Here is a 24,457-nt window from a genome sequence, read left to right on the forward strand (position 1 = left end):
CTGTAGCCAGGGTGCCCACTGCAGCACCTCACCACCAGCCTGGGGGTGGGCTCCACAAGTCCCGGCTCACACTGACTCCCCCAGTACAGCGCACGAGGCTTGTGGAGGAGCAGTGACGAGACGCCCAGGCGCAGCCTTCCATTGCGGCCTACTCGGTTGCCAGTGGCAACCCCTCAGCAGTTCCGCCGCTCTCCTCCATAGCGCGCCATCGTGTGTGCATTATGGTCTGTGCCCGCACGTCCCCGCTCCACGTCATATGAGTCCGGTGTGAGGAGGAGCGCCCCGTACAGGCAGGCAGCGGAGGCAGTCGGTGCAGTGTGTCAGGAGGAAGAGGCGGAGAGTGAGGAGGAAGCACACACACTCTCTGCTCTCTCACTAGGAGGAGGAGTCGGAGCAGCAGCTGCAGCGGCGGCGGCCTGAGCGATAGGATGTCCCGACATGAAGGTGAGAGCCGGGGGGAGGACACTGGCGAGGACCCGGGCTCCCCGGGTGTAGGCACAGGCTGGCACAGGACGCCCGCGGCCATTACAGAGGCACACGGCTCCGCTCTCCAGGCCTGGGCCTCCTCCTCCGGCGTAGCCGGCTCCTGTCTCCATGTCCGGGTGGCCTTGTGGTCGCGACATGTCGCCACGTCCCTGCCCATAGCTGCCGCCCTGTCCTGTGGCCACCTCGCCCAGAACTTGCTCCTGCGGTGCCCGGGGCCTTCCTTGCCTTGAGGCCGAGGCTTGAGGCCCGGCACCGGAGAGCGGCCGCCCGTGTCACTGTACACACGTGTGGTGCCTGCCTCCCCCACGTACATACTCGTGTGGAGCTCCGTGTGCCCGGCAGGCGGCTGCCCGGCAGGCTGGGTGACTGGCGGCGGCGGGCAGGAGGGAGAGGCCCGGGAGGAGGGATTGCACTGTCATCCGAGGGAGGAGGGGAGCACACCGGCACACGTCCATGGCCGCTGAGGGCCCGGTGCCCGTCACCTGTGCCATGTGTGGTAATGTACTGCCCTTGTGCCTCACATTCATGTGGCTCCACTGACCAGTTAGACTCTAGCTATCATTCTTCTTGTGCAGGTTCAGAAATGAAACCAGCGACCTGATTGGTTATGATTGGACTTGTTGACAGGGCTCCAGGTTAATAGGTAGAGCAGGGACATGGTATCTTACAATGCCCTTCCTCACTATGGTAGTAGATAGAAAGGAGTGCCATGGGCTATAGCCCCCACCCTGGATCTGCCCCCATCCACCTTCCCCACAGCTCCTACCCAACATCCCCACAGTCCCTATCCCTATTGCCTTTATACACTTGCTTTGGCAAAACTGATGTGTATTTGGTCCTGCCAATAAAGCTGCTTGGAATCTTGAGCACAAAAAGTACAGGATCGGAAAACAGACCCCAGTGTGAATTGTTAATTGGCAGCATACGCCACTTTCATAGACTTTTGTGGAAAACCTAGTGTGTTAGTAGAGACCTTGACTACTTAATTGTGGGATCTGGCCAGCTGCGTTGTGTAGATACAGGTATGATAACCATCTCCTGAGATTCTCTAGTTTATGATAAACCCCCTTCAATCCGATGCCAGTCCATGGTGGTGTGTAGAGATGAGTATGATGGTAAGGTGAGATGGCTCGCTTCTATCCATAGGTTGTCTGCCACCCTGGGCCTACTGCACAGACAAGGGGTGGTAGATACATATCCCGCTTGGTATTGTGCAGCGTTTCTTGGATCGTTCTGTCTAGTATACCGTGTATTTTGGTTTTTTTTCAGACGGGCAGTCACGCTGTGGATTTTTTGTCCCGTGTCTGCAGCATGTTACAGTAGCTTTTGCTGATTAGCCACGTGGAGTGGATCATCGATTTTAAGTTTTCACTGCAGATATGTGATTGCGTAAGGCTTTTACTACAGACAGGTGGTGCAATCCCCCTGCAAGTTGATAAAGTCCACCACAAATCTGAGCCCACGCCGTTAAACCCACAGCACGTGGGTAATAGTGATGTATCTGGTAACACTCATGGTGACCAATGCAGCCCCTTCATCAGACCCCTACAGATGGCACTAGTGCTGTATATTCTAGTGATATACCAAAGTAAGGATCTCCATACGGCCTCATTCACACTTCAGTGTTTCCGAAGTATTTCTTTTACCATCTGTCTTTTAAAGGAGTGGATCCTGACCTTAAATCGAACATTTCTACTACTTCTCTTTTTTCGCATTCTCCCCTCGAATACTGAAGCTTCGATTGGAATGTAGTTGGCAAATGTTTTGAAAGTGAAAGTGTTTTTAAAGGTTTGCCTTTAAGAACCTTGCCCCAAGAACACCATAGAAAAAACAGCAGCTCTCCTCTCAGCACTGCGCCCTTTAGGGTCATGGTATCTAAGGGGTAAAGTTTTTTCTGTGGAGAGCGCCAAGAAGACTTATAGCAAATGCAATGCTCCAGTGGAATTTGGCTACTCATGTACTCACTTTAGATGGAAGGGGGGTTGAAAATATAGCGCAACATATTAAAGGGTCCCTAAAATTCACTATTGGCCCTTTAAGGGTATGTGCACTTGTTGCGGATTCCATTTCGGATTTTTCCGCAGAATCCGCATGTAAAACAACCTGCATTTTACCTGCAGATTCCCTGCAGGTTTTCAGCAAATTTTGTGTAGATTTCACTTGCGTTATTACACCTGCGGATTCCTATTATGGAATAGGTGTAAAACGCTGTGGAATCCGCACAAAGAATTGACATGCTGCGGTAAATAAACCGCTGCGTTTCTGCGCGAAATTTTCTGCAGCATGTGCACTGCGAATTTGGTTTTCCATTAGGCTAGGGTCACACTGCGTTATGGCGGTACGTTTAACGGACTACGTTACACCGTGGCATAACGCGGTGTAACGTAGTCCGTTAACGCCGCCATTGATTGTAATGGCGAACGCATTGCTAGCGCACGCCCACATTGGGCGTGCGCTAGCGATGTGCCGTCATTTAAGTGAGCAAGCAGCGTTCGCGGTCTGTTCCTCGCTAGCGCAGATCGGGATCGGCTAACGCGATCCCTTTTGGGACATTGCATTAGCGCAGTCCATAGCTCTATGCGCTAAACTGACTGCCCTAACGCAATGTTACCCTAGCCTAAGTTTACATGATACTGTACACCGCATGGAAAACTGCTGCTGATCTGCAGGCCCAAATCCGCTGCTGATCCGCAGCCAAATCCTCAACGTGTGCACATACCTTAACCCCTTCATGACCCAGCCTATTTTTTGCAATTCTGACCAGTGTCCCTTTATGAGGTAATAACTCAGGAACGCTTCAACGGATCCCAGCGGTTCTGAGATTGTTTTTTCGTGACATATTGGGCTTCATGTTAGTGGTAAATTTAGGTCAATAAATTCTGCGTTTATTTGTGATAAAAACGGAAATTTGGCGAAAATTTTGAAAATTTCGCAATTTTCACATTTTGAATTTTTATTCTGTTAAACCAGAGAGATATGTGACACAAAATAGTTAATAAATAACATTTCCCACATGTATACTTTACATCAGCACAATTATGGAAACAAAATTTTTTTTTGCTAGGAAGTTATAAGGGTTAAAATTTGACCAGCGATTTCTCATTTTTACAACGAAATTTACAAAACCATTTTTTTTAGGGACCACCTCACATTTGAAGTCAGTTTGAGGGGTCTATATGGCTGAAAATACCCAAAAGTGACACCATTCTAAAAACTGCACCCCTCAAGGTACTCAAAACCACATTCAAGAAGTTTATTAACCCTTCAGGTGCTTCACAGCAGCAGAAGCAACATGGAAGGAAAAAATGAACATTTAACTTTTTAGTCACAAAAATTATTTTTTAGCAACAATTTTTTTATTTTCCCAATGGTAAAAGGAGAAACTGAACCACGAAAGTTGTTGTCCAATTTGTCCTGACTACGCTGATACCTCATATGTTTGGGCGCACGGCAGGGCTTGGAAGGGAAGGAGCGCCATTTGACTTTTTGAATGAAAAATTATCTCCATCGTTAGCGGACACCATGTCGCGTTTGGACAGACCCTGTGTGCCTAAACATTGGCACTCCCCCACAAGTGACCCCATTTTGGAAACTAGACCCCCCAAGGAACTTATTTAGATGCCTAGTGAGCACTTTAAACCCTCAGGTGCTTCACAAATTGATCTGTAAAAATGAAAAAGTACTTTTTTTTCACACAAAAAATTCTTTTCGCCTCAATTTTTTCATTTTCACATGGGCAATAGGATAAAATGGATCATAAAATTTGTTGGGCAATTTCTCCCGAGTACGCCGATACCTCATATGTGGTGGTAAACCACTGTTTTGGCACACGGCAGGGCTCAGAAGGGAAGGCGTGCCATTTGACTTTTTGAATGGAAAATTAGCTCCAATTGTTAGCGGACACCATGTCGCGTTTGGAGAGCCCCTGTGTGCCTAAACATTGGAGATCCCCCACAAGTGACCCCATTTTGGAAACTAGACCCCCAAAGGAACTTATCTAGATGCATATTGAGCACTTTAAACCCCCAGGTGCTTCACAGAAGTTTATAACGCAGAGCCATGAAAAAAAAAAAAAAAAATTATTTTCTCAAAAATGATCTTTTAGCCTGCAATTTTTTATTTTCCCAAGGGTAACAGGAGAAATTTGGCCCCAAAAGTTGTTGTCCAGTTTCTCCTGAGTATGCTGATACCCCATATGTGGGGGTAAACCACTGTTTGGGCACATGCCGGGGCTCGGAATTGAAGTAGTGACGTTTTGAAATGCAGACTTTGATGGAAAGCTCTGCGGGCGTCACGTTGCGTTTGCAGAGCCCCTGATGTGGCTAAACAGTAGAAACCCCCCACAAGTGACCCCATTTTGGAAACTAGACCCCGAAAGGAACTTATCTAGATGTGTGGTGAGCACTTTGAACCCCCAAGTGCTTCACAGAAGTTTATAATGCAGAGCCGTGAAAATAATAAATACGTTTTCTTTCCTCAAAAATAATTATTTAGCCCAGAATTTTTTATTTTCCCAAGGGTTACAGGAGAAATTGGACCCCAAAAGTTGTTGTCCAGTTTCTCCTGAGTACGCTGATACCCCATGTGTGGAGGTAAACCACTGTTTGGGCACACGTCGGGGCTCAGAAGGGAAGTAGTGACTTTTGAAATGCAGAATTTGATGGAATGGTCTGCAGGCGTCACGTTGCGTTTGCAGAGCCCCTGGTGTTCCTAAAAGTAGAAACCCCCCACAAGTGACCCCATTTTAGAAACTAGACCCCCCAAGGAACTTATCGAGATATGTTTTAGCAAGCATTTTTTTTATTTTCACAAGGGTAACAGGATAAATTGGACCCCAGTAATTGTTGCGCAGTTTATCCTGAGTATGCTGGTACCCCATATGTGGGGGTAAACCACTGTTTGGGCACACGTCGGGGCTCGGAATTGAGGGAGCACCATTTGACTTTTTCAATACGAGATTGGCTGGAATCAATGGTGGCGCCATGTTGCGTTTGGAGACCCCTGATGTACCTAAACAGTGGAAACCCCTCAATTCTACCTCCAACACTAACCCCAACACACCCCTAACCCTAATCCCAACTGTAGCCATAACCCTAATCACACCCCTAATTCCAACCCTAACCCTAAGGCTATGTGCCCACGTTGCAGATTCGTGTGAGATTTTTCAGCATCATTTTTGAAAAATCCGCGGGTAAAAGGCACTGCGTTTTACCTGCGGATTTCCAGTGTTTTTTGTGCGGATTTCACCTGCGGATTCCTATTGAGGAACAGGTGTAAAACGCTGCGGAATCCGCACAAAGCATTGACATGCTGCGGAAAATACAACGCAGCATTTCCGCGCGGTATTTTCCGCACCATGGGTACAGCGGATTTGGTGTTCCATAGGTTTACATGGTACTGTAAACCTGATGGAACACTGCTGCGAATCCGCAGCGGCCAATCCGCAGTGTGGGCACATAGCCTAATTCTAAAGGTATGTGCACACGCTGCGGAAAACACTGCGGATCCGCAGCAGTTTCCCATGAGTTTACAGTTCAATGCAAACCCATGGGAAGCAAAAATCGCTGTACACATGCTGCGGAAAAACTGCACGGAAACGCAGCGGTTTACATTCCGCAGCATGTCACTTCTTTCTGCGGATTCCGCAGATGTTTTACAACTGCTCCAATAGAAAATCGCAGTTGTAAAATGCGCAGAAAAAACGCGGTAAATCCGCGATAAATCCACAGCGGTTTAGCACTGCGGATTTATCAAATCCGCAGCGGAAAAATCCGCAGAGGACCAGAATACGTGTGCACATACCGAAACCCTACCCCTAACCCTAGCCCTACCCCTACCCGTAACCCTAGCCCTAACCTTAGCCCTAATCGGAATCGGAGCGCGGGAGGAGTGGAACGGAGCACGGGTGGGGGGGGGGGGGGGGGTTTTGGAACGGAGCACAGGGGGGGTGGAACGGAGCACGGGGGGGGGGGGGTTGGATCGGAGTGCAGGGGGGGTGATTGGAGCACGGGAGGGTGATGGGAGCACGGGGGTGAGCGGACAAGAGCACGGGGGGGAGCGGAGCACAGGACGGAGGGGAGCGGGGCAGTGTACCGGGCAGATCGGAGGGCTGGGGGGGCGATCGGTGGGGTAGGGGCACATTAGTATTTCCAGCCATGGCCGATGATATTTCAGCATCGGCCATGGCTGGATTGTAATATTTCACCCGTTATAATAGGTGAAATATTACAAATCGCTCTGATTGGCAGTTTCACTTTCAACAGCCAATCAGAGCGATCGTAGCCACGAGGGGGTGAAGCCACCCCCCCTGGGCTAAACTACCACTCCCCCTGTCCCTGCAGATCGGGTGAAATGGGAGTTAACCCTTTCACCCGAACTGCAGGGACGCGATCTTTGACACCACATAGGCGTCATGGGTCGGATTGGCACCGACTTTCATGACGCCTACGTGGCGTCATGGGTCGGGAAGGGGTTAACCCCTTCATGACCGGGGGATTTTTCGTTTTTCCGTGTTCGTTTTTCGCTCCCCTCCTTCCCAGAGCCATAACTTTTTTATTTTTCCGTCAATTTGGCCATGTGAGGGCTTATTTTTTGCGGGACGAGCTGTACTTTTGAACAACATCATTGGTTTTAGCATGTCGTGTACTAGAAAACGGGAAAAAAATTCCAAGTGCGGTGAAATTGCAAAAAAAAGTGCAATCCCACACTTGTTTTTTGTTTGGCTTTTTTGCTAGGTTCACTAAATGCTAAAAATGACCTGCCATTATGATTCTCCAGGTCAGTACGAGTTCAAAGACACCTAACATGACTAGGTTATTTTTTATCTAAGTGGTGAAAAAAAATTCCAAACTTTGCTAAAAAAAAAAAAAAAAATTGCGCCATTTTCCGATACTCGTAGCGTCTCCATTTTTCATGATCTGGGGTCGGTTGAGGGCTTATTTTTTGCGTGCCGAGATGACGTTTTTAATGATAGTATTTTGGTGCAGATACGTTCTTTTGATCGCCCGTTATTGCATTTTAATGCAATGTCGCGGCGACCAAAAAAACGTAATTCTGGCGTTTCGAATTTTTTTCCCGCTACGCTGTTTAGCGATCAGGTTAATACTTTTTTTTAATTGATAGATCGGGCGATTCTGAGCGCGGCGATACCAAATATGCGTAGATTTGATATTTTTTTTATTGATTTATTTTGATTGGGGCGAAAGGGGGGTGATTTAAACTTTTATGTTTTTTTTATTTTTTTCACATTTTTTTAAACTTTTTTTTCTTAACTTTTGCCATGCTTCAATAGCCTCCAGGGGAGGCTAGAAGCAGGCACAGCACGATCGGCTCTGCTACATAGCAGCGATCTGCTGATCACTGCTATGTAGCAGAAATGGAGGTGTGCTGTGAGTGCCGACCACAAGGTGGCGCTCACAGCCACCGCTCATCAGTAACCATAGAGGTCTCTGGGACCTCTATGGCTACAATATACAAGCATCGCCGACCCCCGATCATGTGACGGGTGTCGGCGATGACGTCATTTCCGGCCGCCCGGCCGGAAGCGGTAGTTAAATGCCGCTGTCTGCGTTTGACAGCGGCATTTAACTAGTTAATAGGTGCGGGCAGATCGCGATTCTGCCCGCACCTATTGCGGGCACATGTCAGCTGTTCAAAACAGCTGACATGTCCCGGCTTTGATGCGGGCTCACCGCGGAGCCCTGCATCAAAGCAGGGGAGCCGGCATCGGACGGTATAGTACGTCCGATGCCGGTAAGGGGTTAAAGGGCCTTGCCTCATGACTTGGGATATGAAGCCAAACCATAAACTCCTATTTGCTGACTTGGAGACCCCTCAGCTGACGTTCCGACTCACTTCTATGAGATGGTGTACACATTACAGGCTAATCTTCTGCCAATGGGCCTGCATTAAACCCATGTCAGTATTGTGTAGGTGTCCATTTTCCCATTAGGGGTAGGGTTAAGGCTAGGGTTAGGGTTTCAGTTAGAATTGGGGGGTTTCCACTGTTTAGGCACATCAAGGGCTCTCCAAACGCGACATGGCGTCCAATCTCAATTCCAGCCAATTCTGCATTGAAAAAGTAAAACAGTGGTCCTTGCCTTCCGAGCTCTCCGTGCCCAAACAGGGGTTTACCCCAACATATGGGGTATCAGCGTACTCCGGACAAATAGGACAGCAACTTTTGGGGTCCAATTTCTCTTGTTACCCTTGGGAAAATAAAAATTTGGGGGGGCTAAAAAAACATTTTTGTGGGAAAAAATGATATTTTATTTTCACGGCTCTGCGTTATAAACTGTAGTGAAACACTTGGGGGTTCAAAGATCTCACAACACATGTAGATAAGTTCTTTGGGGGGTCTAGTTTCTAATATGGCATCACTTGTGGGGGGTTTCTACTGTTTAGGTACATTAGGGTGTTCTTCAAACGCAATGTGTCACACCTGCAGACCAATCCATCTAATTCTGCATTCCAAATGGCGCTGCTTCCTTTCCGAGCTCTGCAATGCGCCCAAACGGTGGTTCCCCCCCACATATGGGGTATCAGCGTACTCAGGACAAATTTGACAACTTTTGGGGTCCAATTTCTCCTGTTACCCTTGGGAAAATACAAAACTGGGGGCTAAAAAAATACCTTTTGTGGGAAAATTTTTTTTTATTTTCACAGCTCTGCGTTATTAACTGTAGTGAAACACTTGGGGGTTCAAAGTTCTCACCACACATCTAGATAAGTTCCTTAGGGGGTCTACTTTCCAAAATGTCACTTGTGAGGGGGGTTTCAATGTTTAGGCACATCAGGGGCTCTCCAAACGCAACATGGTGTCCCATCTCAATTCCAGTCAATTTTGCATTGAAAAGTCAAACGGCGCTCCTTCGCTTCCGAGCTCTGTCATGCGCCCAAACAGTGGTTTACCCCCACATGTCGGGTATCGGCGTACTCAGGACAAATTGTATAACAACTTTTGGGGTCCATTTTCTCCTGCTACCCTTGGTAAAATAAAACAAATTGGAGCTGAAGTAAATTTTGTGTGAAAAAAAGTTAAATATTCTTTTTTTATTTAAACATTCCAAAACTTCCTGTGAATCACATGGAGGGTTAATAAACTTCTTGAATGTGGTTTTGAGCACCTTGAGGGGTGCAGTTTATAGAAAATAACCAAGTGTGACACCATTCTATCGTATAGACCCCTCAAAATTACTTTAAAATGTGATGTGGTCCCTAAAAAAAAAAAAAAAATAATGGTGTTGTAAAAATGAGAAATTGCTGTTCAACTTTTAACCCTTATAACTCCCTAACAAAATAAAATTTTTGGTTCCAAAATTGTGCTGATGTAAAGTAGACATGTGGGAAATGTTACTTAAGTATTTTGTGTGACATATCTCTGTGATTTTAAGGGCATAAAAATTAAAAGTTGGAAAAATGCAAAATTTTCAAAATTTTCTCCAAATTTCCGTTTTTTTTCACAAATAAACGCAAGTCTTATTGAAGAAATTTTACCAGTATCATGAAGTACAATATGTCACGAGAAAACAGTGTCAGAATCATCAGGATCCATTGAAGCGTTCCAGAGTTATCTCATAAAGTGACAGTGGTCAGAATTGTAAAAAATTGGTTCGGTCATTACCGTGCAAACCACCCTTGGGGCTTAAGGAGTTAGTGTTGCACGCTGTATACTGATGTCTTATATCTGCAAAACCTCTCCGGTGCTTCAGAACTTTCATAGGAAAAGGGCCAGCAGTCATCTCTTGTGTTTTTTTTTTTTTTTCCCCCTCCACTTTCTTATTAAAGGGACTCTGTCACCTGAATTTGGCGGGACTGGTTTTGGGTCATATGGGCGGAGTTTTCAGGTGTTTGATTCACCCTTTCCTTACCCGCTGGCTGCATGCTGGCTGCAATATTGGATTGAAGTTCATTCTCTGTCCTCCATAGTACACGCCTGCGCAAAGCAATCTTGCCTTGTGCAGGCATGTACTATGGAGGACGGAGAATTAACTTCAATCCAATATTGCAGCCAGCGGGTAAGGAAAGGGTGAATCAAACACCCGAAAACTCCGCCCATATGACCCAAAACCAGTCCCGCCAAATTCAGGTGACAGGTTCCCTTTAAAGAAGAACTATTGATTGACAATTTGGACAGAGTTGTTGGGTAACTTGGCTGACTTATGAGGATAACGTCTATCACTATGCCCTAGTAGGACTGGACATCATACAGACCAAGGACCCCCTGATCTGAGCCAAATGCCATATAGGCTAAGATCAGGAGACCAAACGATCAGGCTGTGTTTTATGGGTATGTGAAACCCCACTGTGGTTTCTTTCTCAGCTGAAGCTGACCTTTCCATTTCTGTGCTTTAAACAAAGTTCAGACGTTGAGTATTTGAGTTTATTTCAATATCTGTAAGCCAAAACCAGGAGAGGAACGTTCAGAGGAAAAGTACAATGGAAATGCGTCACCACTTCTGTATTTATCACCCACTCCTGGTTTTGGCTTACAGATGCTGAGGTAAACTACTGACCAAATACTGAACATGTGAATGTGGTCTTACACTGCAGCTCTGCTTGTAGCACAAGGTCACATTAAGGCTAGGTTCACACAAATGTATTTTCTCTCATCGGGCCCATTATGTAAATGCAAGTTTGATCTGAGTGATTCGATTTTCTCAGATAAGGATATGGGGGAAAAAAAATATCTACTTCATTTTGTCAGTCCATAAAAATGTGACAGCACTCCAATGTCATCTCGGCACAGTTCGATGTTTTCTAAGGGTTCCTTGACTTGCATGACCTATTGTGATCTGAGTATAGGATGAAACCCGAGCATGATGCTCAGTCTGAGGAAAAAAATTCGACGTGCATGATCCCATACAATAACATCAGTCTCAATGCGATCCAATGGTTTGTTTGGTCGCACTCAGACCAAAAATATGGTCGTGTGCATGAAGTGAACCTAGTGAGATTAGTTTGAAGCTGATTTCCCTTACAGTGGTTATACTCATTATCAGCTACAAGTCAGTAAAAAGTGAGACTATAGGGAGACTGAGCATCTTGCCACATGCGGTTGTTTCTGCTCCGTGGAAGCACAGCTGGCCCGTGACTTGCTTCCTCAGCAGACAGTACAATATGGTGACGTGATGACTGTCAGAGTGATTGAGGCTGTAGTAGAAGAGAACATTAGGATCTGCGTGGTAACTGCTGGACTGGCATACCAAATGATAGGCATTTGTATGAAAGAAAGGTCTGTATATACCATTGATGGATCTGTTTGTATACACAGTGGCCGTCAGACACTGAGGGGCAGGAGCACCAGGCTCATGAATAAAGCAAATTGTAATGAAGTGCTGTACCTTACAATGGTGTCATTTTTTTTTTTCAGATTGATACATTACATATATAAAGTGACTACCTCTAGGTTTCCATGACACTTTAATTTTAATATTGACAGCAAAGTACCAGTTTAGGTTACTATTTCACTGTTTCGGGAGACGCAATAATCAGAAAGCATATCCCGGTAATATCTATGCGTAAAGGTGATCTCTCCTTGCATACCAACCCAAAGCCAGAACTTGCAGCATCCACTCACCTGTACCAGTCGTAGCACTGTAATATGAAAGCACAGCGCACTTGTCATCCTCGCACACTTGGACAAGTGCACACCCTCACGTCCTTTACTGACCGGTGCTCCAGCTTGGAAGTCCTCATAGTTTACCACATGGAACCTCACAGCCCGTCAGCTCCTCTGAAATGGTCACATGACTGCTCAGACAGGACTCCCGGCACTAAGCGGAACCATGTGACACTAACTAGGAGGTGATTATTATTTTTTAAAGCACTCTCGTTTTACACTTATGTAATTGCACCCCTGGTTTAATCCCCTTTTTATTATGTCTGCCACATACACAATATTGCCGATGCAGGCAACTGAAGGGAATTTCCACCTCCTGGGGCCTTTTTCTTTATACTTAAATGCATGTTTTTGCAGGTTTTGTTTAAAATTGTTACTTTATTTTGCTTTCAAAGGCTCTTAATGTCCATTCCGCAGTCATCTTTGTTGTCTGTGATGATAAATCAGCTGAGAAAAGACTGGTAAAATGTACAAGCTCCATATCTGACCCTTAGAACCAGCATACTGAGGGATTTTTAGTTCACTCATTCTACTGGCAGCAATAGACTGTGCAACACAGATGCTATAGAAGGCAAGCGGTGCAACATTTTTAATGAAGACCGATTCAAGTAAGAATAATGTATCGACAGGTGGGACAACCTCTGACTAGTCAAGATAAAAAAAATAAGTACTTGGAATATGGTGGGGGGCAAATACAGGAGCCAGGAAGTAGCTGTACCTAGAAATCTGTGTCACTTGTTTCCTATTGATGTGTCTGGTGGTCCTTGGCCACTAAAAGTTTTGGATTTCCTACAACAGCTTCTGACGTGTATTAAGTTGTAGGGTTCCTCCCATAGCAGCCCTTGATGGCAGAGATGGTGTTTTGTCTATTTCTGCCATTTGGCTGTGTGCACACGTTGCTGATTTTTCGCGTTTTTTCCGCTATAAAACCGCAAAAAAACAGCATACATTATGCATCCCATCATTTAGAATGAATTCCGCAATTTTTGTGCACATGATGCAAAAAAATGCATCACGGTAGAAAACGCAGCATGTTCATTAATTTTGCGGATTTTTTTGCAGATTTCCCACTATATAATGCATTGGGAAATGTCCGGAAAAATCTGCAAGAAAAAAAAAAACGCGGTAAAAACGTGCAAAAAAACGCATGCAGATTTCTTGCAGAAATTTCAGGTTTTTCTCAGGAAATTTCTGCAAGAAATCCTGAACTTGTGCACATAGTCTAAATATCACTTGACTTCAATGGAAGCTGCAGAAATGGTAACATGCTTTCATTCTTTTGTTTCCCCAAGATCTGACACTTTATAGCCTGAGCCTGTGACATATTAATATCATTTTTGATATGGTAAAAAGCCCCACATACAAGGGGAAATATTTGTCAAACAGACTGATGCCTCAGCAGAATCCAAGGGCCCCAATGGTGCCTGTCTAGTGCAGTTGATGTTTTTCTGTGCAATGGAAGTCACGGCGCACTCTGAGCTATTAGAAGATGAAGCCGCAACGTTAATTTTAATTGAGCCTTAAAGAAGGTCTATGTACAGTCATGGCCAAAAGTATTGACACCCCTGCAATTCTGTCAGATAACACTCATTTTCTTCCTGAAAATGATTACAAACATAAATTATTTGGTATTATTATCTTCATTTAATTTGTCTTAAATGAAAAAACACAAAAAGAATTATCCTAAAGCCAAATTGGATATAATTCCACAGCAAACATAAAAAAGAGGGTGGACAAAAGTATTGGCACTGTTCGAAAAATCATGTGATGCTTCTCTAATTTGTGTAATTAACAGCACCTGTAACTTACCTGTGGCACCTAACAGGTGTTGGCAATAACTAAATCACACTTGCAGCCAGTTGACATGGATTAAAGTTGACTCAACCTCTGTCCTGTGTCCTTGTTGAGCATGGAGAAAAGAAAGAAGACCAAAGAACTGTCTGAGGACTTGAAACCAAATTGTGAGGAAGCATGAACAATCTCAAGGCTACAAGTTCATCTCCAAAGATCTGAATGTTCCTGTGTCTACCGTGCGCAGTGTCATCAAGAAGTTTAAAGCCCATGGCACTGTGGTTAACCTCCCTAGATGTGGACGAAAAGAAAAATTGACAAGAGATTTCAACGCAAGATTGTGCGGATGTTGGATAAAGAACCTCGACTAACATCCAAACAAGTTCAAGCTGCCCTGCAGTCCGAGGGTTCAACAGTGTCAACCCGTACTATCCGTCGGCGTCTGAATGAAAAGGGACTGTATGGTAGAAGACACAGGAAGACCCCACTTCTTACCCCGAGACATAAAAAAGCCAGGCTGGAGTTTTCCAAAACTTTCATGAAAAAGCCTAAAACGTTTTGGAAGAATGTTCTCTGGTCAGATGAGACAAAAGTAGAGCTTTTTGGGCAAAGGCATCAACATAGAGTTTACACGAGAAAAAAAGAGGCATTCAAAGAAAAGAACACTGTCCCTACAGTCAAACATGGTGGAGGTTCCCTGATGTTTGGGGGTTGCTTTGCTGCCTCTGGCACTGGACTGCTTGACCATGTGCATGGCATTATGAAGTCTGAAGACTACCAACAAATTTTGCAGCATAATGTAGGGCCCAGTGTGAGAAAGCTGGGTCTCCCTCAGAGGGCATGGGTCTTCCAGCAGGACAATGACCCAAAACACACTTCAAAAAGCACTAGAAAATGGTTTGAGAGAAAGCACTGGAGACTTCTAAGGTGGCCAGCAATGAGTCCAGACCTGAATCCCATAGAACACCTGTGAAGAGATCTAAAAATGGCAGTTTGGAGAAGGCACCCTTCAAATATCAGGGACCTGGAGCAGTTTGCCAAAGAAGAATGGTCTAAAATTCCAGCAGAGCATTGTAAGAAACTCATTGATGGTTACCGGAAGCGGTTGGTCGCAGTTACTTTGGCTAAAGGTTGTGCAACCAAGTATTAGGCTGAGGGTGCCAATACTTTTGTCTGGCCCATTTCTGGAGTTTTGTGTGAAATGATGAATGTTTCTCTGATCGCCCATGACGGCACCACGGAGAGAGGGGATCCGCCCACCAAGGACAGGAAACCTACGGATAAAAAGGCGGTACCACTCTCCTGCATCAGTTGGTTTCCTGTCCTTGATGGGAGACCTACGGACTTACCAGTCGTCGTTGGAATTCCGGGGCCAACCAGTCAGATTCAGGCAGCTGGGGTCCCTCTGCCTCGGCTAGGGTGGTGACCTGAAGCGCCACCGCTGGGAGCCAGTGGGCCGACAGGGTGTGCGGGGGAGGTGACAAGGAGTTCGCGGTCACCTCCCCAGGTAAGATGCAGCAGCGGCAACATCCAGGGGGGTCCCTCTGTGGTTGCGGGAGGTGCGGCGTGGCCCTCCCCTAGCACGCGTCAGCCTGCACACTGCACGCCATCGGGTATGCAGAGCCACGCAGTAGGGTCTGCATAGGACCGGGGGTGCCGGTCAGCAGCGCCATATCTGCACTCCGGGCGGCCATCTTGTGAGTACGGCGCATGCCAGGAGTTGCGCTGGTCTCGCGAGACGCTGGGCTGGATCTGCGCAGGCGTCGGCGTTCGGCGCTCCTCGCCGTCGGCTGAGCGCTACTGCGCAGGCGTCGCCAAAAGATAGGTCGCTTGGGCGTTCCAAAGGCGCCGCAGAAGCGTCTGCGCAGGCGTCGCCAAAGGATAGGTCGCTTGGGCGTTCCAAAGGCGCCGCAGAAGCGTCTGCGCAGGCGCTCCTCGCCGTCGGTTAAGCGCTACTGCGCAGGCGCCGGGGAAAGCGGCGGGAGCTTTAAAAATGGGGGATTTACTTCCTCTCAGCGGCTCTGCAGTTTATCAGCAAGAGCCTTAGGAGCTACTAATCGTCGCAGCATCAGGCGCAGCCAGCGTTATTAGCAGCAGACCAGCAGCAGTATGAGCGACCCGGCGTCTCCCCTGCCTGGATCACCTCCACCTACAGCATCGCCTCAGCAGCAGCAAAAAAGGCGACAGCAGAAAAGTTACCAGGACACCGGCAAAGAACGCCAAAGGTCTCAACACAGCAAGGAGTCCAGCACGGCGTCGGGGAAAAAGCCAGAGGCTGAGAATCCCCAACCGGTATTTATGGGTCCTGGAGGTGGTAAGTTGATCTTCGTGAAAGTTAGAGACAGTAAGATTATTTGTCTCTTTTAGGGGAGGAAAAGCGTAGGTAAAACAAAGCACAAAGCCTGTGCCATCTGTAAAGAGGATCTTCCACCCGCATGGGAGAAGCAGCTATGCAATTCCTGCATACAGCAAACAGTATCTGAAAGCCTGCCTGGGTTTGCAACAGATCTTAAAAACCTGATTAAAGAACAGGTGGAAGACACCTTTAGATCCCTTAAAAGGGGAAAAAAACGGAGAAGGACCAGACACAGGTCCCCGTCCCCAGTCTCTAAATCTGACAGCGATAGTGCGAGTTCAGCATCCTCCGACTCCTCCTCCTTATCCTCATCATCCACTTCTTCCTCAGGAGGTCACAATTGTTTCCCGCTAGAGGACACTGATGGCCTCATAAAGGCAGTGAGGAGTACTATGGGACTAGTAGACTCCCACCCCAAAAAGTCAGCACAAGACATCATGTTTGGGGGATTAGAACAAAAAAAGAGGAGAGCTTTTCCGCTTAACGAAGCAATTGCAGCGTTAATTAAAAAGGAATGGAAAAAACCCATGAAAAAGACTCTCCTAACCCCGAAAAGGAAATACCCCTTCGAGGATGAATCCTGTTCCTTCTGGGAAAAAGCCCCCAAATTAGATGTAGCAATAGCCAAAGCATCAAAGAAATTCGCTCTCCCGTTTGAGGACATGGGGGTCCTAAAAGACCCTATGGACAAGAAGGCGGACGCCTTCCTCAAGGGCTCTTGGGAGTCAGCGGGAGGAGGCCTGAAACCAGCAGTGGCAGCAGCTTGCACATCCCGCTCCCTAATGATCTGGTTAAATCAACTAGAGGGTCAATTAAAAGGGAAAACCTCCCGAGACTCGATGCTGAAAACATTACCTGTAATAAGGGGAGCGGCGGCTTTTCTGGCTGACGCCTCAGCAGACTCTATCAGGTTAGCCGCCAGGTCAGCAGTGTTCGCCAATGCGGCCAGGCGTGCCCTCTGGCTTAAAAATTGGCCTGGCGATCTGCAAACAAAAACAAAACTATGTACTATCCCCTGCGAAGGGGAGTTTTTGTTCGGTTCCACATTAGATGACATCCTGGAAAAAGCCGGGGACAAGAAAAAGTCTTTTCCCTCCCTTGGTCTCCCCTCTTACCGGAAGCCCTTTCGGAACAAGAGGTTTTTCCGCAAGAACCCTGGGAGAGGCCAGGGAAAGTGGGAGGATAAGAGGAACAAAAACAAGGGGTTCATCTTTAACAAAAACCCCACTGATAACAAGAAACCTTCTCAATGAAGGTTCGCCCCAGGTGGGAGGGAGGTTATCTCTCTTTCTTCCAGCCTGGAAAAAGATTACCTCCAGTCAATGGATTCTGAACATTATAGAATCAGGCCTGAGGCTGACATTCAAAAGATGCCCCCGTCCCTCTTTTATGATGACATCCATAAGATCTTCGGCAGAAGAACAGCTGGCTCTGGAAAACGAGGTCATCGAGTTAGTAAAAAAGGGTGTACTCCTGGAGGTTCCCCCACAAGAAAGAGGGCAAGGGTACTATTCCCCTCTATTCCTGAGGAAGAAACCAGACGGTTCCTTCAGGACTATTATAAATCTAAAGAAATTAAACGATTTCCTGGAGATTCAAGCATTCAAGATGGAAACGATAAAGTCATCTATCAAGATGTTGTTTCCCCAATGCTTCATGGTGGTCCTGGACTTAAAGGACGCATATTATCACGTCCCAATACACAAAGATCACCAGAGATTCCTCAGGATGGCAGTTCACATCAGGGGAGTCCTAAAACACTTCCAGTTTTCAGCTCTACCATTTGGTCTTGCCATAGCTCCGAGGATTTTCACAAAGCTGATAGCGGAGGTAATGGCTCACCTCAGAGAAGAAAATACCCTAATCGTTCCATATCTGGACGATTTCTTGGTGATAGGCTCCTCCCCGCAACATTGCGAGGATCAACTGGCAATAGTGATGCATTCTTTGAAGGAATTGGGCTGGCTAATAAACATGGGAAAGTCCAGACTAATGCCTTCTCAGGTCCAGGAGTACCTGGGTCTCACTCTAGACTCCAAAAAGATGGAATGTCGTCTCCCGGAGTACAAGATACAAAAACTAAAAAGTTTAGTATCGAGAACCCAATCTCTCCCCTCCATAACACTCCGTCAGGCCATGTCCCTCTTAGGCTCTATGACCTCTTGCATCCCTGCAGTCCAGTGGGCCCAATTACATTCAAGAGAACTTCAATGGCAGATATTATCGGAGCAAATCCATCTAGGAGGGCATTTAGATGGGCAGTTGACTTTATCTCCTCGCACCAATCACTCTCTAACATGGTGGAAATCGCAGGAAAATCTTTCCCAGGGAGTCCCGTGGGTAATTCAGATCTCGAAAGTCCTGACTACGGATGCAAGCCCTTCAGGGTGGGGGGCTCATCTGGGCGACCTAGTAACCCAGGGCACTTGGTCTCCATCCACAGTCAACAAATCCTCCAACATGAAGGAGCTCCTTGCAGTAAAATTTGCCCTTCAGGAATTCTTGGGGGTCCTTCACTCTCACCATGTAAGAGTAATGTCGGACAATCGGGTGGTAGTATCTTACCTAAATCACCAGGGGGGCACCCGTTCCAAAAATCTAATGGAGGTGACCAATTCAATCCTGCAAATAGCCGAGAGCAACCTCTTATCCCTAACAAGTTTACACATAAGGGGAGTGGACAACTACAAAGCAGACTTCCTCAGCCGGTCCAGTCTAAAACAGGGGGAATGGGAACTAAATCAGGCGATATTCACCCAGATCACAGAAAGATGGGGCGTTCCCAAAATAGATCTCTTTGCGAGTCATCTAAACAAAAAAGTAACCTCCTTTTGCTCCCTATCTCCCCTGGGGAACCCAGTAGCTGTGGACGCCTTCCTGATATCTTGGGGTCACCATCTGGTCTATGCCTTCCCTCCTCTTATTCTGATTCCAGCAGTGCTGAGGAAGATTCGGGAGGACGGGGCGCTGGTCATCTTAATTGCCCCGTTCTGGCCGAAGAGGCCTTGGTTCTCATGGATGAGGAAGTTATCAATATCAGACCCTTGGGTATTACCAGACCTCCAAGATCTGTTGTCACAGGGCCCAGTCTGTCATCCGCAGGTCAAGAACTTGCACTTGACAGCTTGGCTCTTGAAAGGAAATTACTAGAAAGCAGGGGGTTCTCTCCGGGCTTGATCTCAACTCTGTTACAAAGTAGGAAGCCTGTTACAACAAGACAGTATGGCAAGATATGGAAAAAGTTTCTGTCATCATCAGGTGCAAAAATAGGGAAAGAAATTCCCCTTAATTCCATATTAGAGTTCCTACAAAACGGGTTGGAGATGGGTTTAGCCACTAACACCCTAAAAGTTCACGTGGCAGCTTTGGGAGCCCTATTCAATTTTGATTTAGCCTCAAATAGGTGGGTCGCTAGATTCATCAGGGCGGCAGGAAGATCAAGGCCTCTTCCAGTAAAAGTTGTTCCTCAATGGGACTTAAACTTGGTCCTTAAAGCCCTGACTAATTCTCCATTTGAGCCATTACACGAATCTACAATAAAAAATCTATCCCTCAAAACAGCTCTATTAGTCGCCCTCACTTCGGCCCGCAGGGTTAGCGATTTACAGGCTCTCTCAGCTAACCCTCCCTACACACAATTCCTAGAGGATAGGGTCATTTTAAAAACAGACCCAGCATATCTCCCAAAAGTGGCTTCAAAATTTCACAGGTCTCAAGAGATATCTCTCCCCTCCTTCTGTCCCAATCCTAAAAATAAGGAGGAACAAACATTACATACACTAGATGTAAGAAGATGTCTCTTACACTACCTAGAAGTCACTAGAGAGAGTAGGGAGGATTCCTCTCTGTTTGTGTGTTTCCAGGGTCCCCGGAAGGGGAAAAAAGCATCTAAAGCCACCATAGCAAGATGGATCACGGACGCCATCAGTCTATCATACTCAGCAAGTGGGATGTCTGTTCCCGGGGAGATTAAGGCTCACTCAACAAGAGCAGTAGCGACTTCCTGGGCGGAGAAGGCCGGAGCTTCCATAGACCAGATATGTAGAGCTGCTACCTGGTCCTCACCATCCACATTCTATAGGCACTATAGATTGGACCTAATCTCCTCTTCAGACCTTACTTTCGGTAAAAGGGTTCTGGAGGCGGTTGTCCCTCCCTGAATGTACTATCTATGCAATTCTCTCCGTGGTGCCGTCATGGGCGATCAGAGAAAAATATAGTTCTTACCGATAACGGTATTTCTCTGAGCCCATGACGGCACCCGTACATTCCCTCCCTTCACTTATGGGTGCACACATCAAATTAGTGCCATAGTCTATTTATAGTCTTTAAACACGCGGTATCTCGTTATGATAAACAGTTAAAATTTAACAAATGTTTAGTAGTCTCCCATCGTTCTCTATGTAAAACAACTGATGCAGGAGAGTGGTACCGCCTTTTTATCCGTAGGTTTCCTGTCCTTGGTGGGCGGATCCCCTCTCTCCGTGGTGCCGTCATGGGCTCAGAGAAATACCGTTATCGGTAAGAACTATATTTTTTGCTTTTTGCTTCATTCTCTTTTGTGTTTTTTCATTTAAGACAATTAAATGAAGTTAATAATACCAAATAATTTGTGTTTGCAATCATTTTCAGGAAGAAAATGAGTATTATCTGACAGAATTGCAGGGGTGTCAATACTTTTGGCCATGACTGAGTCAGAAGTCTATTACAATGTAGATCTATGGACCCTCGGTTTTGATGCTCCATTGACATACATTGAATAAGCCACTTCCGGTAGTGTGAGCCGGTAAGGTTTAGGGAATAAAAAAAATTAATTGGATTGCGTCTTTAAGGCTATGTTTACACGTTGTGTTTCTGCAGCTTTTTTTTTAATGTGTTTTTAATGCAATTTTTTAGCTGAATTTCACAGCACCGGCAAAGTCTGAGATTTCAGAAATCTCATGCACATAGCTTGGTTTTCTTTTTCCTGACAGTTTTGTTGGAATAGCTGCATTTTTGGAAAACGCAGCATGCCACTTCTTTCTGCGTCTTTCACCCATTGAAAGCAATTGGTAATGCAACAAAAAAGCATCAAAAACCGCAGGTATCCGATTTTGTTGTGTTTTTGGTGTCAAAACCTGATGAAGTAGAATCAGATTATTTTTATGCACTAACCTTTATCAGCATGCACAAGAGATAATTGTACCCTGACAAAAATGCAGCACATGGCAAAACCTGCTTTTTTGACATTGCTTTTTAACTGCTAAGAGAGCAGGTTTTGTCTGCGGAAAAAAATGCAATGTTTGAACATAGCTTTAAGTGGCCATTGACCTTAGGAGTCGGCTAGGTCAGGGGTGTCAAACTGCATTCCTGGAGGGCTGCAAACAGGTCATGTTTTCAGGATTTCCTTGTACTGCACAGGTGATAATTTAATCACCAACTGATTATTTGTGTAGGTGATTAAATTATCACTTGTGCAGTACAAGGAAATCCTGAAAACATGACCTGTTTGCAGCCCTCGAGGAATGCAGTTTGACACCCCTGAGCTAGCTGATAAACCGCTGCTTATCCCGACTAGATGAGCAAATTTCATAGTCTCTGCTTATTCGGCAAGCTATAGCGCTTACTGAATAAGCTGCAGAGGGAACCCGGATACCTGGAGCGCGCCGGCTGTCACGACACATAAAGCTGCAGAGCCGAACAGCTGATAATTGGGAGCACTCCAGGTTCCCGCTGCAACTTATTCGGTAAGCGCTATAGCTTGCCAAATAAGCAGGGACCCCATCAAATTCGCTCATCTCTATTCCCAACCTTCCCATATAATGCACACTCAGCTCAGGTGTGCAATATGTTTGTGATGGGTATCACAGCGAGCAAGCTACCATAAGAAGAGAATAGGCGATTGATTTAAATTTTTTATTTATTTTCCTCTTGACAACTGGTGTGGGGGTGTAATCCATGTCACAGACAAAACCTCTTGAAATCATGTGATCTGTAGAATTATTTGGCTTTCTGAATTCAGTCAGTAGACTAGCACTACATTCTTTAACATAAAAATGTCACCTGAATGTTACTGGATTTTTTTTTTTCAAGACGTTTTTTTCTTTTTAAATTATTTAAAAAAAAAAGCTCCATTCCACAGTCCCACATTTACTACAGTAATAATTGTTAATGCATCCATGATCTTAGTGGTTTGCTGTTATCTTTCCTGTGGTATAGGCGCCATATTGTAGATCTATGGATTTCTGAGGGTTCTCATGTCGGAAAGTAGGGTATGTTCACACGTTCCTGATTTCCATCCTTTTTTTTTTCAGGACTGTTTTTTAAAAAACTGCAGCTCTTGGCAGAAAACGCAGGTCCTTTTTTTGGTCCTTTTTTTTGTCCCTTTTTGATCCTTTTTTTGATCCTTTTTTTTTTATCATTTTTTTGGTCCTTTTTTTGATCCTTTTTTTGATCCTTTTTTTATGCAGTTTTCTATGCAGAGTCTGTGTTTTCTAGGAAGTTTTTTAGGGTTAAAATGGCTGAAAACACCCTACCCCTAACCCTACCCCTAACCCTACCCCTAACCCTACCCCTAACCCTACCCCTAACCCTACCCCTACCCCTAACCCTACCCCTAACCCTACCCCTACCCCTACCCCTAACCCTACCCCTAACCCTACCCCTAACCCTACCCCTAACCCTACCCCTAACCCTACCCCTACCCCTAACCCTACCCCTAACCCTACCCCTAACCCTACCCCTAACCCTACCCCTAACCCTACCCCTAACCCTACCCCTAACCCTACCCCTAACCCTAACCCTACCCCTACCCCTAACCCTACCCCTACCCCTAACCCTAACCCTATTCTAACCTTAGTGGAAAAAAAAAAAAAAAATTCTTAATTTTTTTATTGTCCCTACCTATGGGGGTGACAAAGGGGGGGGGTGTCATTTACTATTTTTTTATTTTGATCACTGAGATAGGTTATATCTCAGTGATCAAAATGCACTTTGGAACGAATCTGCCGGCCGGCAGATTCGGCGGGTGCACTGCACATGCGCCCGCCATTTTGCAAGATGGCGGCGCCCAGGGAGAAGGCGGCCGGACGGACACCGGGAGGCCGGGTAAGTATAAGGGGGGGGGGCATCGGAGCACGGGGGGGGCGGCATCGGAGCACGGGGGCGGGGGCATCGGAGCACGGGGGGGGCATCGGAGCACGGGGGGGGCATCGGAGCACTGGGGGTGGGCATCGGAGCACGGGGCGGTGGGATTGGAGCACGGGGGGGCGGGATCGGAGCACGGGGGGGCAGCCACACTCCGCCCACGCACTTCCGCCCGCTTCCCCGCACTTCCTGCTGCAGCGGTTCTGCACCACAAACCGCAGTAAAACCCGCAGATATTTTTTTCATCTGCGGGTTTTACTGCGGGTTTGACCTCACAATGGAGGTCAATGGGTGCAGAACCGCTGCGGCTCCGAAAAAAGAAGTGACATGGTGGTACTTTTTTCCCGCAGCTATTCAGCGCGGCTTTTTTTTTTTGTATTTTCCGCATTGTGGGCACAGCAGTTCCTGTTTTCCATAGGGTACAATGTAATGTACCCTGCATGGAAACCAGCAGCGGGAAAATCGCGGCAATTCCGCATGAAAAAAAGGATCGTGTGGACATGGCCTAAGGCTGTGTGCACACGATGCAGATTTGGTGCAGAATTTTCTGCACAAAATCTGCATCTTCTGGCAGAAAACGCATCTGACAATTCATGTGTTTTTTGTGCGTTTTTAATGCGTTTTTAGTGTGTTTTTTTTTCAGTGCGTTTTGGTGTTTTTTTAGTGCGTTTTTTGTGCATTTTTTTTCATGCAGATTTGTAAGCGTTTTTTAAAGCTAAATAATAAAGTGAAAAAAAAAGTCTGTGATGTCATTTCCTAGTCCAACCTCTTCTCAATCTCCATTTTGGAAAGCCATAACGACTTTGTGACAGGCCTCACCATGAGTGCTGGTAATAAACGGATCCGGTGGAAAAAACAAATCCAGCAGAAAAAAACGAATCTGGCAGGAAAAAACGTATTTTAATATTCTAAATTTTACCATACTTACAAATCCCTTGATGATCTGTTGTCTTTTCCAACGCAGTCCATTAATATCGATTGTCCCACGACGATCTGCCATGGAGAACAGCCACACCAGGAGATGTGACTGCTCTCCACGGCTTCCCAAACACACTGACAGGAGCAAAAGCTCCTGCAGT

General features: G+C 46.2%; 1 protein-coding gene across 2 annotated transcripts in view; it reads left to right on the top strand.

Annotated features, from left to right (window-relative positions):
- The first annotated feature begins 297 nt into the window (after window positions 1-297).
- The window catches only part of KCMF1 (potassium channel modulatory factor 1), a 140,986-nt gene continuing 116,826 nt past the window's right edge, over window positions 298-24,457 (top strand). Inside the window, exon 1 of one of the 2 annotated variants that reach the window (XM_069742669.1) lies at window positions 298-444. In XM_069742669.1, coding sequence (XP_069598770.1) covers window positions 429-444 — 16 coding nt within the window. In that variant the 5' untranslated portion in view covers window positions 298-428. The remainder of the gene's footprint in view (window positions 445-24,457) is intronic. The other variant, XM_069742679.1, reaches the window with a different exon arrangement.

The sequence above is a fragment of the Ranitomeya imitator genome, chromosome 1 (assembly GCF_032444005.1).
Source record: "Ranitomeya imitator isolate aRanImi1 chromosome 1, aRanImi1.pri, whole genome shotgun sequence".
In the NCBI taxonomy this organism is placed as follows: domain Eukaryota; kingdom Metazoa; phylum Chordata; class Amphibia; order Anura; family Dendrobatidae; genus Ranitomeya; species Ranitomeya imitator.